This window comes from Manis javanica, chromosome 15, assembly GCF_040802235.1.
Source record: "Manis javanica isolate MJ-LG chromosome 15, MJ_LKY, whole genome shotgun sequence".
NCBI lineage: Eukaryota > Metazoa > Chordata > Mammalia > Pholidota > Manidae > Manis > Manis javanica.
In genome coordinates, this window is record NC_133170.1 from 10,528,459 (window position 1) to 10,542,401 (window position 13,943).

The window sequence follows — 13,943 nt, forward strand, 5'->3', positions numbered from 1 at the left end:
GTAGTTTTTATGAAAGGTTTTATTGCCTACATTACAAATTATATTTTGTTGGGTTTGACCCTTCAATAGAATTATCATCAAATTATGTCCAGCCTTTTTAAAGTGGGATATGGTCACATGTAATTTCTATTGTTTGGGGAGAATTCTCCATGGAGATAAATGGGGAGGGCACTTAAACAGGCGCTAAAAGATACCACCATACAAACCCCCCTCCAGAATGATAGTACAGTACTGAGTCCTGCGTCCTGATTCCTGGATCTACCAAGACCTCTCCTTGCAGAGGGCTAGCCAGCATTCACTACTGCCTCACCCAGGCAAAGGACAGGATGCTGAAAGTCTATTAGGAAAGCTTCCTATTTTGTTTTCCTTCATAGTATGAACGCCCACTCCTGGCAACTAACTCCAAAATGAAAGATTTAAAAAACAAAAACAAAAATGAAAAAAGTATCTGGGGCCTCCTACCCGAATGATTAATCCAATTGACAGAAAAGCAGAGATCTATATATATTCAAGGTGCTTCCTGGGGACACAACAGCTCCAATGAGGAATTGCTGAGCCACATCATACCGGAAAATCCATAAATGTTCGTCCTCGCTGTCACCTAGCTGGGGGAATTTTTAAAAATGCAATGCTTTGATGTATGGACAGGGCTAACCTGACGGGCTCAAGTCAGCTATGAAATGTGCCCTGCATCTATTTCCCCTGCTAAATCTCTAAAGATCAGTGGCAACACTGACCCGCAATTATATCCGGAGCTTGCACTGCTCAAGATGCCATTTGATGCTGAGAAAGTAGTGGTTTAGCAACACCAGGCGGCTCTATGATGCTAAAGTAACAACGCAACACTCGATTACGGACTCAGGTACTCGTCTTGTGAAAACCCAGTGCCGCACAAGGACCCACATTCAAAGCTCCTGTCTCTGGCAGTCCCTTATTAAGCTTTCTGTGATGCACCCTCTTCAAAGTTACTAGTTTGCAAAAACTGAATTACTTTAGAAGTCCCCTCTGCTTGTCTCTCCCCCCAACTCCTCCCCGCCCCAGACGGGTTGGTGGCAAGGGGGAATAGCGACAAAGGGCGGCTAATAGATTTAAAAAAAAATTAAAAACCTATGAACCATTTTATTTTTCCAGAGGAGAAAATAAGCGTTCACCACGTTGCCACCCGGCAAGCGGGCATCCGATTTCCATTTGTAGAGAAAAATATTGAAGATGTCAGACGTACAGTTCTCTTCCCCACCAAAGTGGCCTCTAAACTACGCAGCCAAGGACACCGGGAAGAAACCAGCAGGGAACACGCGCGTACTTCTCGGTGCGGGGCGCGCGCGTGCGGCGCCAGGGACACACACCCGGGCGGAAAGGGGACCCGGGCAGAGGGAGCCCGCGGCGGGGGCGCGGTGGGCCGGGGCGGCGAGGAGCCGCGGTGCAGACCGCGCGGGGCGGGCGGGGCCGCGGGAGCCCGGAGGCTCGAGCAGGAGGAGGGAGGGGTCCCGGCCGCTGCCCAGACCTCGCGGCCGCCGAGGAAAGTTGATACTTACTCAGTTTCGCAACTGCGCCGCCCCCGCAGGCTGCCCGGCGGGCCAGCCGGGGCGCTGGGGACGCGGCGGAGCCCGGCGGCCGCGCCGCCCTCCCCGCGCCGGCGGGAGGCCCGGGCTTCCCGGGCGCCCTCGCCGCTCGCCTGCGGGCCGGCGCTGTGTGAGCGCGGGCGCCCTGGCGGGAGCCGCAGGCTGCGAGCGCGCGCAGAGGCTGCGCCGCCGGCAGGAGCCGCCCCCAGCGCCGCCGCGGGCGGGCGGACGAGGCTCGGCGCGGAGCGCGGCGTCGGCGGCCGGCTGCCTCCCGCGGCCGCTGCCTCTGGGCTGGGGGCCGGGCCGGGCCGGCGGCCGGGCGGGTCCGCCCCTTCGCCGGCCGCGGGCAGCGCGCGCGAGAGGAGCGGCGCGGGGGCGCCCCCCTCGGCCGGGCGCTCGGGTTACAGGCGCGGCCGCCCGGCTCCCCCGCCCGTGCCCCGCCGCTTCGCCGGCGCCGGGGGAGCCCTTGTAACGGAACCGGGACGCCGGCGCTGCATTGTGGGAGCTGTGCAGGCGGCGGGGCGCGCGGCGCGGCCGCTCCGGCTCCCCCTCCAACCCCCCACCCGGCCCAGCTCGCCGCGACCCCCGAGGCCTGCGGAGCGGGCGGCCGGGAATCGGGAGGCGACCGGGGCCCCGCGCTCCCGAGAGCGAAATCTTCCTTAGCCCGGGGTGAGACCTGCAAAACTGCCCTCTGCGGCCACGCCGGAGAGCGGGAGGCTTTTCCCGCAGACTCTGTAAAAAAAAAAAAAAAAAAAAAAAAAAAGCCTCCATCCCCCAAGGACTGGGTTTGAATTGCTTTTCATCCGGAGTGGCAGTGATTCAGCGACAGTGACAGAGACAGGAGACGAAAACCACAGCGAGTGAATCAGACGTGAGTAACCGAGTTTAGGAAGAGCTGGGCTGAGATTCAGAAAACCGCTTTTTACCCACCCCCACCTACCTTAAAATACAGCCAATATAGCCGAGGAAGAAACCCAGTGCTTTCACCTGGAAATGGAGATATGTATGTTGTTTTCACTATTCCACATCTTTATTTCTTTTTAACGGCACGAAATCACTCTAGCCAGTGGACAAAATTCAGCCTTCGGTCCAGGTCTGTGTTCACACATGCCCACAACTCGGCAGCAGCTATTAATTTGGAGGGAGCTGGGGTGAAGACAGTGGATGAAATGCAAGAAAGTGTTCCAATTATACAAATGCCCCTCTTAAATTCTCCAGACACTCAGTTTCTTAATCATCAGAACAAGGATATTAAATTTGAAGCGCCACTTGTTACAGTTCAGCTTAGGAGGGCTGGATGTGACGGGTTTCTGAGTTTGGGTTTGTAGGCCTTTGTTTCTTCCTCTGGTTTTTTGTCTTTTAGTTATTGGATAGCTCATTAATTCCTCAGTCTCAGAGGTGAGCTGAGGAGAAAGAGATGGTAAGATTTAACTTTGGCTAACCAACATTTGGAGGATTTGGGGACAAGTCAAGAGTTCTCCATAATTCAAATGCAAACCCAGAGGGAATTTTATTTAAAGATGACTTTTAGGGCTCAGATCCTCTTCTCAGAGTTTTCTATGCTTAATGTCTCCTAAGCTGTCATTCCCCTTGTTAGCCTTTCACACGACGGAACATCCATCACCACTTAATTGCCAAATCTAACAGAAACATTTAATCCCCAATTTGTCATGTCCTTTGTGCCATTTGCCAATGTTGACCTCTCCTGCCTTCTTAGAACTTTCTCTTGGCTGTCATAGTCATCCTCTTTTGGAGGTGGGGGTCAAGGGGGTGAGTGGTAGCAGGCAGGAGCTTGGCTATTGTTAAATCAGGACTCAGCATCTCACCGAGTAGAAGAACCTTAATCTAGTTTCTGTTCGTCACCAGTTAGGTCCTGACCTCGACTTTATCATGCATCATGACTGACTCATGACAACCAGCTTTCATATGACCAGCATTTAAATCAGGATGAAATTCACTGTGAGTGAATAAGCATGTTCACCCTTGAGGAGAAGCACTTACTAGGATCCTGGTCCCTGGGGAAATTAGCTCCATCTCCAGACTGGAGTGTGTCTTCTGATGGCCCTGAAGTCGGTGAATTCACCTCCCTGTCCTGGATAAACCCAGAAAATCTCTTCCCCACCTCAGCCCAGTGTGATGAATACATTCTTTTTTTCAGCACATAGTAGAAAGAATATGTTTTAAGCTTTCTTAGCTATAATCACATCTGTTACGCCTTCCTGAGATTACACCAGATGTCCTGACGACCCTTACTTCTGGTTTCTGATTATATTCTGAGAAAGTATCCTAACTGGAATCAGTGAATACTCGTGTACTTTAAGCCCTGTGACATAATCAGACTTGATTTTCAAGAAAACAATCTGAGAGGATAGATTCAGAAACTCCCAAGGGAAAGAGACTTAGGTGGAGAGAGGTGGGATTGATCAGAGTGGGACCATACTTAGAGATATATTAGTATGTATTATTAGTTTTCTATTGCTAACTATAAACAAGTTACCAAAAAACTAAGTGGGTAAAAACAACAAGAATGTGTTATCTTACAGTCCCGGAGGTCCAAAATAAAAAAATCAAGAGTGTGGGCCACGTTCCATCTAGAGAGTTTAGGGGAGAGTCCATTTAGGGGATTTTCCAACTAATTGCCTCCTGCATTTCTTGGCTTGTGGCCTCTTCCTCCATCTTAAAGGCCCATGGCTTAGCATCTTCAAATCTCTCTCTTTGTGACCTGCCCTTTATGGTTAAGGGGACATCTCTTTCTCTAAGATAGGCAAAGAAAATAGGAATTGATTTAGATACATTTCTCACCATGTATGTTATGAACTGAACTGAATTATTTGTGGGAAGGAATGAGTATCTTAATTACCTGTCAGGTCATCACTGGGATAACTTACCTGACCATAAAATTGCTGAAGTGGCGACTTACTAGTTCAGGTGAACCTCCCTCCCTCTGCTGATTCATGAAACCCAAAGTGTTAACATACTAAGAAAACTACGTTCACATCTGCAGTTCTTGGGATTAAACCCCTGGCAACTCTTTTTCATGGTGTCCAGTGGAGTCATATCACCAAGTTTGAGAAATATTTGTCCAGACTAGCATTTTCCAAACTGGTGCAACAGAGAACACCATCATGTAAAATGGGATGCTGGGCAGACAGTCGTTGCATGCTTAGATAAGGTCTGTGAGACACGGTTGTCCCTACAGTTTAGGTCGGCCAAGAGTCTCATCAGTGGGACAGATCCATCAAGGCAAAGTGCTGGGAAATCCTTTTATGAGGAAGTCCAAGGGGGAAACGAACATTTTGTCACAGCAGATGGGTATGTGTGCTAGCACATTATGGACTTCTGAATGTAACTCATAAGTTTCTTTATTATTTAGCCTCTCTTATATTCCCTTTTTTATCTGTACTCCATGCCCCACTCACACCCCATATTATACCCAGACTGCTTACGGCTTCCTAACCTCTTGAACAGTGTGGTTCAGGACCACTTCTTAATTCTCTTACCACATTACCCTGAAATTGCTTCTTTACTTGTGGATTCCTCACTGTTCTCACAGCAACTTCCGCCTTCTTAAAGCCAGGGCCTATGTTATAGTTATTGCTGTTTGCCACATGCCTGACACAGGCCTGGCTCAGATTGGAAGCTTAATTATTAGTTGAAGTAACAATTAAACTAATGAATGGCAGTGTAAGTAGAATAGACTAATGCTACTTACTCTGCCTGTGATACTTGTCTTTGGTCTTCCTTCTATAACTCGCTAAGATTTCCATATTCTCCTTTAATTAATAAGCATTATGAAACATACTAAGCTATGGTATTGTGTTAGGGTCTGGGATTACAAAAGTTAATATGACATCATCTCAGCCTTCTATGGGCTCATCTAAGGAAATGTTTGCTAAAAAAGAAAATGAGGCAGATAATGCTTTTCACTCCTTCTTTCTTAGTAACAGAAACTTGATTTTGTGCCCAGTGAAAAATTTCACTTCATAACTTTCCTTGCAAATGAGAGTTACTAAGTATAGGCCAATGGTATGTGGATGGAAGGTGTTGTATGGACTTCCAGGAAAACTCCTTATTTGTGTGTCTGATGGTGGGGTACTGGCAGGGCTGACTCAAGCTCTAGTCTTACCTGGAACATGGCTGTGATAGCTGGAGTTACAGCAACAATTTTGTGACACCAAGACTACCATGAAGCAAGTCATGTGCTGAAATATGTACAAATGGGGTCATTTAATGTTATTTGGTCTATCTTACCAGGCCTTAATTTAGTCACTATTACTGATAAGTTTGGAAGGAAAAGAAAAAAAAGGCATCTCTCTTTCAATATGTGTGGGTGGAAAGCAAGTAAATATGGAATTTTTTCTTATTCCTAATGAAAATCTAGTGCACAGACTGAAACACTGCAAATATCTGTAAATATTGTGATTTATCAACTAACATAAAGAGGCTTTTTAACAACTAGCAGTTCTCAGATATGTAAGACTTTTTGATTTAATGATAGTTTCTTCTAATAAAAGTGTTTAGTTAACAAAGTATAAACAACCCCTTAAAATAATTTGATGGGGCAGGAAGGTAATGATCAGTATATTTGATTAAACAATGAAGTCCAGGATGGAAAGAAAATAAAGCATAAACTAAAAGAGGAAACTACAACAGGTTATACCTAACAAAATACATCCTAATATATTCAGAAATGGGATTTGAAATCTGATTGGGTCTTTAGGCAGAAGTTTTTTGAGAAAGTGATCTCATGAATATGGAAACATCTGATTTTTTTATTGTAAGCTGAAAGAATGGATTTAGTTAGTTGTGATTAACTATAGGGCCTCTGCAAGAGCCTGTAACAGGATCAGTATATTGGGGGAAAACACTGAATGTGGTACCTGATGTTGTAAAGTTGCATTTTTGTAGATATATGAAGTGTAATCTGGTCTATCTGGCATTCTTTCAACCTGAATGCCACTTGCCAATCTCCTTACACTTCAGCAATGCTATAATTGAGGTTTATAATGATGACCCTGTTAGGACTTCTGTATCATAGAAAGATTAAATTATCTTCTGCTTTTCCTTAATGCATTTAATTATATTTTTATTAATTGCAACCTGGAAATCTGATCCATTTTATAACACTGCTAGATTAACCAGAGCCTCTTTATTATGGACCCATCCATCCAAAGAGCAGAGTTTACAGTTCATGGGGGGAAAAAAACCCACAAATAATTAAAAATGTGAGACTGACATGACCATAGCAACAATAATTATTAAAAGTAATTTACAACCATCCAGCCACGTTTTTAAGGATTATAATAAATGTATTAGTTAAGAACAGAATGCTCCATAGCTAACTTTTTAAGTGAGTATTATAATTCATATTCAGGAGTAAGAGAAAAATTAGAGTATACACAAATAAATCTTCATTTTGGATTTGCTAGAATGTGATTGTTAGCATCAACAAGAGAGCAGATAGTAGGCATAGGCCCTAGAATATTATAAATTTAGTTGGGTTATATGTCTAAATTTGGTTTAGGGTCTTGTCAAGTTGCTGCTCATCTCACCCTTGATTTCTCCAGAGGTATATTGCTGTGTGACAATAGATGACTTGTACTAAACATACGGAATAAGCATGTGTCTTAGGTTGGGTTCCCTGGAAGCAGAGCCTGAGACAGGGGTTCTTGTGCAAGTGGCTTATTGAAGTTGTGCCTCAGGAGAGCTGTGCTCTATGCAGGGTGATAAAGCCAACTGAGGATGTGGTCTCAGCTGGAGACCAGCTTCAGCCTGATTCTGTCGTGAACTCTAGAGCAGGAATTGCACGACAGAGTTGGTCCCCTGGGGCAAGGAGGCTGGTCTTCTGCATGCCCGTTGTTGGTCACTCATTGGCTGTGGGTTGGTGACAATGCCTGAAGCAAGTCATCTTCTGTTCCCCTAAGGACAAAGGCAGTCTGCCGAGGGGGAGGCAGCTGCATTTAGTCACTGGCACAGCCGCTAGAGATGCATGTACCAGCCAAGAAGAATGTGTGGGCAGGGTACCAACAGTATCTGCTTGCTACATGTCATACATGGGTTTGAGCCACAGACCAACCATTAATGATCCTATAACTGCTGAAGCTGGTAAAAGTACTGCAGAGGCCAAACAACATATACGACCTTGTTTGTAAAGGAACATGTGTTTGGAGTTCAGCTTGGGATGCAGGGAGCACATCTCTCTTCTAGCCTGGGCTTGGAAACTCCCTCTCCCCTTACCTACCCTTCGTGCCAAGAAGTGGCACCTGGTGGTGGCTGAAGGGATGAGGCATGGTATCCAGCAGGGAAGCAACTAAATATGTTAGGGAAATATAGGGTAGATCCAGAGAGGCTGGGATGGGACAAGAGACCCTTGGGTTAGGGCTTGTATCTGAGGCTCACTTGCCAATTTTCCCTTTGTTTTCTTCCACTGGCTGCAGAAATGTACTTGTCTAGTTTCCTTTCCTCTCTGCCAGTCCCTTTCGTGCCCACCAGGTTTTCTTTCTTCCCTGTCCAGCCATACTTATCTTTCTTCAAACAGCCTTTCCACCACTCTTCATGTAACAAACATTAAACTTGAGCTTCTCTGACGTTTTTTAATAGTTTGACATTAAGTATGATGGCAGGTTTGGGGAGAGGGAGTAGAGTAAAAATCCCTCCCATGCTGTTTCTTTCCTCAGCTTAGCCCCGTGTGCCAAGCTCAGCATGGATGCTACTGGTGGGTCTGGAGAAAACGGAGGCCATGTAGTTGATTGACCAGCATTTCAGGGGAGCATCCGGAGGCTGTCCTGGGAAGTGCTGGGGAGAGGCTTTGGGGAGCAGTGTGGGACAGGAGCCGGGACAGGGCAGTGCATGGTGTTTCTCTAGCAAACTCAGGGGTTTTCCTTCTCTTCCCTCGCCTGGCCCTTCAGCCCCAGGCCTTCCACTGAGGCGCCACTTTAGACTAGTGGAAATCTAAAATGTCCACGTAGAATAGTAGGTGTGGGGCAGGAGTGGTGAGACACTGGCTACAATAGGCTCCGAAGGACAAGAGGAAAATCATAATTTTTTTTTTTCTAATCTGGGAAAGGAAAAGAAGTTCCCCTTTACCCTGAGGCTGAGGTTGAAATAAATGACTCCAGGAACTACTGACATGGAAATTATAAACACCACTGCTTTGTCTGGAATCAGAACGTTTCCTGATATGTGCTCACATAAGCGAGGGGTCTGGGGTGGCCTGTGGCAGTGCAGCTCGCAGTGTGTGGCACAGTGGGAAGCAGGGGGTGGCTGGTTACAGCACTGATGGTGTCAACACGCCATGCACAACACCTTCCAGAAGAGACCCTGCCCTTCTGCCTCTGAACCTCTCTGGAGATCTGTCTTCCTGATCGTATGGGAGGTAAGGCGAGCCGTGTAGACAAAAGAACTTCAGAAGAACTGGCATCCTTTTCTCAGAGATTGGGAAGATACCAGGACAGCTCTTGGCTCAAGCTCTACTTCTTACTGAGAGGCCATGGCCACGTCACGTCGTTCAAGTTCTCAGATCTTAGTTTTCTTATCTGCAAAAAAATAAGGGCAGGAGAGGGTCATATTAATAGCATATAGCATATAAAGAGTTACTGTCATTAACTGGAATAACATATGTAAAGCATTCAGTGCAGTGCCTGATACATAAGTTATTATTATTATTATCTGCAGGCTCTTAGGTGAGGACATTTTCAGCAAAGCCAATAATTATACTTTTCTGTTTCATATACTCTGTGCCAGGCACTGTTCGGAATGCTTTAGGTATATTAACTTTTTTACTACAATGACCCTTTTAGATAGGTTCTATTATTATGCCCATTTTATAGATTAGGAAGCCAAAGCATAGAGAGATTAAGTCCTTTATCCAGGATTCCATCATTAGTGGCAGAGCTGGGATTCAGACCCAGGAAGTCTGCCTCAAAATCTGCACTCTTTGCTACCTCAATATGTTGTTGAAGAGTGAGGCAAGAATCAGAAGTAGGTGAGAAAATGAAGCGTAGAGTTAGCACAGGTTCTGGGCTAAGTAGGGTCTTTTGGCCTGGTGCCTGGAGTGTGCTGAGAGTGAGGAGTGGGCGTGAGGATCAGGCACGCCCAGCAGCGTCAATGCCTCCTCATCATAGACTGTTCACCTAGCAAAATAAGTTAACCTACTATTTTAGAATCATCAATAAGTTTCCAAGTCAATCTATAAGCACATTGGGTAACTATCCCACAGATGACTATGAGTAAGATAGCTGTGTGCATTTTAAAGGACATTCCTGGTCTTCTGTGTCTTTTACACTAAGGGACTGTCCTGAGAAATGGCCCAGTGAGTGCCAGGTCTTCTGTTTAAATTACTTTTGTGACCCTGGGCACGTCGCCTTGCCTTCCTGGACCTCTGTAAGATGGAAGCATGATCTGACATGGTTCTTTGAACCCAAGCATCGACTGGCAGATCTGACTGCCAAACGGAGTCCCCTGTTCTCTTTCACTATTCTCTGTGTATCCCCCATGTCTGTTTATTCAACAAGGGCCGAATTTCAGGTAGGGTTGTGTTCTTAGAACAAGTCACATATAGCTATAATGTTACATATAGCTCTAACATTCTGAATATATCAATCGTAAATTAAAATAACTGGTGCCATTGAAAGACAAGAGACATGGCAAAACAGGCTTGCTCTAGCTTCCAACAATGACCCGTGCAGCAGTTCAAAATCCACCTGAAAATTGAGAAAAAAATTTTAGGTGAGGCTTTAAGATCGATTTGCACCAGGAACATAATACTCAGTGAAATAATTCTATTATATATTTTTTACTTTATTCCGAAATGTCACGCCTAACATCCAATTTATATATAAATTTCTGAGCATTGGTTTCCAAAAAAAGTCATTATCCTGTAGCTCTGTAAGCCACCAAAGCTATAAAACAAAAAATGAACAAAGAGTAGGTACTCTGAAAAGAAATAGCTTCACATTTCTTTTTGCCCTCAAAACTGGGCAGTGCATGTATGAATAGGGGTCACGACAGCGTGTCAAACTACAGAAAAAACTGCGCAGTACCCAGAGATTCTAGACGCAAGTAGATAATCAATTCAGCCCTGGGTAGTTTCAGAAAGTAAACCAAGAAAAGGAAATTTTTTTCTTCTCCTCAGGGCAGAGATTTTTGTTTTTGTTTTTGTGCTTCAATTTTAGCACCTTATGTTCCCTAGGGAAGTGTTGGTTAAAACAAAAATACTATTTATTACAACCCAAGTGTCAGAAAGTAATCAAAGCTGGAGTGCATGGCGGTCTCTCTTCTCTTGTAAAAAATAGTAATCATGAATTTACTGTGGGGGGTCCTTGTACATAAGGTGTCTAGTCCTGTCTGGTCATTCTATTCAAAAAGAGATAAGGGGATAAAAAGTAGTTATTAGGAAAAATTAAGTTAAAAAAAAAAAGCAAAATGGAATATGGGAGCTAAAAGTCCACACCTTGGCAATGAACAGCTAAGCCTGGGCGCTCTGCAGGAACAGGAAACTGATGGAAACCCAGAAGCAGCGTCAGGCAAGGCAGGTGACTTCATTTACTGTCTTTCCAGTAGACAGGAGTTAGAAAAGGGAGAAGTAGTGATTTGGAGGAGGAACAAGTTTGCACATGAATATTTTACTGTGAGAGTCCAAGGACATCTTTAGGATATATTTTAAAGATAGTTCAGAACTCACATGAATTACTAAAATTCAAATTTCTAAGGTTGAGAGAAAACAGACTACAGATAAATGGTCACCTAATTTAAAAGAGGCAGAAAAGAAGGTGCATGAGGAGGTAACAGGTTTAGAAGAGGTTTGAAAGGCTTCGAGCACTGGATTCTAATCTTCCTAGGGCACGGGCAGCATCTTGGAGTTCTTTTCCATTCTTTCTAACCTGCTCTCCAGCAGTGAGTTCATAGTCACTATGTATATAAAAGGTGCTTGAGTTAGTTTTTTCATAAGTTAAATGAAAAAGAAATTAATGCACTTTTCAGAGCTTTTTTCCGACACCTGAGCCTGAGTAAGGACAGTCATCAAAAGGCTAGAGTATTTGGGAATGAAACATACTGAAGCCTTCTTCTGCTGTTTGTTGGTTTTTAATCCTTCATCCTCTGGCTCCCTTAACCCTGCCCTTTATGCCAGGAGGGCAGAGCACCATAGATGGCTCCGGGCAAGCTGTGGGGTGCGTGGAGTGGCATCTAGAGAGGATACAGTGGTGCTGACTTTGGGTGATTTATTTAATCTGTTTAGGCCCCAGTTTCTGTTTGTGTAGAAAGGGTTGATGATACAAGTATTTGCAGATAGAGAGGTTGAAACATTAACTGCGTCGACCTAGAGTAGGCCCAGGTCAAGTTAGCTATTATCCTTAATGTGTCTACTGAAACCAGAAGCCTGATCCTTTAGTGAGATGCCTTCCCTTATATGGTGTCTTGCGGTAGGACTTGGAGTCAGGTGTGAGACGGGCAAGCCGGCCTCTCAGGGCAGAGGGAGGGTGGCCTGATGCCCTGGTGGGGACTGAGAAGTGGGTACTAGAACCTGTGGTGGATCTCGGCCCCCGGGATGCTGCATATTAGACAGAAAAGTTTCTGCATGTACTTGTGTGTGTCTGTTTTTTATTTTTGGTCCATTCTGCTGATAAACATCCTCACTCAGAGGTTACTAATGTAAATGAAAATACTGGTAAACCAGGCCTCTGAAATGTCTTTTCTTTTTATTATTATTATTGATGTTTTATTAAAATTTGAGCCCAGATTTGGCATTGTTGCTCCGAGTGAGAGAGCAGGGCAGGGGCTGAGCAGGACAGTGCCATTTGCCATCAGCCTTCTTTGTGCTGACTGTGAATGCCTGCTTGTCACTTTGTAAAGTCGGCCTTTGGGTGGTCAGGTTGTATAGGAAAACTTTCTGAAGAGTCTCATGGCAACTTTTCAAAAACTCCTTAAAGCACAGAATTTCAGTGTCCTCAGCCCGAGCAGCCTCTAACAGAAGGACCCAGGGCAGCTGTGAGATATCTGCTCAGGGCAGTATTGCATGGGCGTGACGCACTATGCTCCATCCTAGACTGATCCGGGACTGCCAGTGAAGTTCCCCGTCACAGCACTGCTGAAGCTGGAAACCTGTGCAACTGGAAGGGGTCTTAGAGCTCGTCTCATCCAATTCCTTCAGTTTCCAGTGGAGGAATCAAATCCAGAGATGTCCAGGAACCTGCTCAAGATAGTGCAGCTAATTAGGTTCAGGCTGAAGACAAGAATACAAACATTAGTATTTATAAGCTTCACACCAGATCTCTTGTCGGGTCACCTTTTATCTACACAAAATAGTACAGCACAAAGCCGGCTTAAGAGAAATTTGTGAGCCAAATAGTGCGAGCACATTTGGGGTTGTGTTAATATTCTCTGAAACCGCAAAAAGCATTTGATTAAGTAGTTTGCAGCCAATTTGTGTTTCTTTTCAAAGGGTGCTTTTACTTTCAGAAGTTAAAGAAATCTTGGTTCTGGGGGTTAGGCTTTACAGGCTGGGCTCTTGGTACCCATGGCAATAGTTCATTGTTACCAGTGTCGCTGTTAGCCTGCTTCGAAGGCAATTCGGGGAAGTTTGAGAGGCGCCCAGTGTCACGTCTCTCTAATTGTAGTATGTGGAGTTGTCAAGTGAGAGAAATCAGCATCCCTTAGTGATTCCACAATCAATGGGCTGTGAGCAGTCAGTCAGACTTGCAGAGAACAGCCCTCCACAGGACTTAGCCCCAGAACAAGCTGCTCAAAATTGCCTTTTTACTCAAGATCAAGCATCTTTCAAAGTCGTGTGTAAGCAGTAGGGGAACTATTAAGTTGTGCTGAAATAGAAACAGCTAGAAAGAAGAAAATGAATATGTTCTTGAAAGAGCAAAGACGTGTGTACAGGGCACGTTCATAGGGGCCCTCTGCAGATGTATCTTTTCTGCCATGAAGATTTTTCTAATTTGCATGTCAGCATGTTTCCTTTTCTTAATTTTAAACCATGACCTTTCCTTGTGCCAATTTAAGAAAAGTGAAGTAGAAGTCAGTCACTCCCTACATTCCTCTCTGCTCACAAGCATTCTTTCTGGACCCATGGTACTTTCTGCACACATGCCGCCTCTCCCAACCTGAGACCCTCACTGCAGGCAGTCATCAAATTACTGGAGGACAGACCAGGAAAACCTCAGTCCCCACTTGTTCTCACCCTCCCCCACCAAGAGACCGTGCATGCCAGTCTCTGTTCCTTTCTGCTGCCCTCAACTTTGCTGTTCCCTCTGCTTGCTTCTTTCTTTGCATGTGCTGGTCGATGTAGGGACAAGAGCACATGAGACTTTTGCTCCCCTGCCTTTTCCCTCCCAGCTCTCTCCTGGTTACTCTGTGGAATCCTCTGCTCCTGCACCT

General features: G+C 45.3%; 3 protein-coding genes across 7 annotated transcripts in view; 2 read left to right on the forward strand and 1 right to left on the reverse strand.

Moving 5' to 3' along the window:
- RASSF8 (Ras association domain family member 8) overlaps window positions 1-1,655 on the reverse strand; it is a 102,493-nt gene extending 100,838 nt beyond the window's left edge. The window contains exon 1 of the mRNA XM_037020370.2: window positions 1,536-1,655. The gene's annotated coding sequence lies outside the window, so the exon portion shown is untranslated. The remainder of the gene's footprint in view (window positions 1-1,535) is intronic.
- Window positions 1-13,943, forward strand: part of LOC140846592 (uncharacterized) — a 48,876-nt gene that overhangs the window by 10,265 nt on the left and 24,668 nt on the right. The window contains exon 2 of the mRNA XM_073223546.1: window positions 1,132-2,433. Within this exon, the coding sequence (XP_073079647.1) occupies window positions 1,132-2,225 (1,094 nt within the window). The 3' untranslated portion in view covers window positions 2,226-2,433. The remainder of the gene's footprint in view (window positions 1-1,131; window positions 2,434-13,943) is intronic.
- LMNTD1 (lamin tail domain containing 1) overlaps window positions 2,547-13,943 on the forward strand; it is a 317,264-nt gene continuing 305,867 nt past the window's right edge. For all 5 annotated transcript variants that reach the window (XM_037020399.2, XM_037020400.2, XM_037020398.2 and 2 more), the window contains exon 1: window positions 2,547-2,565. In XM_037020399.2, the coding sequence (XP_036876294.2) occupies window positions 2,556-2,565 (10 nt within the window). In that variant the 5' untranslated portion in view covers window positions 2,547-2,555. The remainder of the gene's footprint in view (window positions 2,566-13,943) is intronic.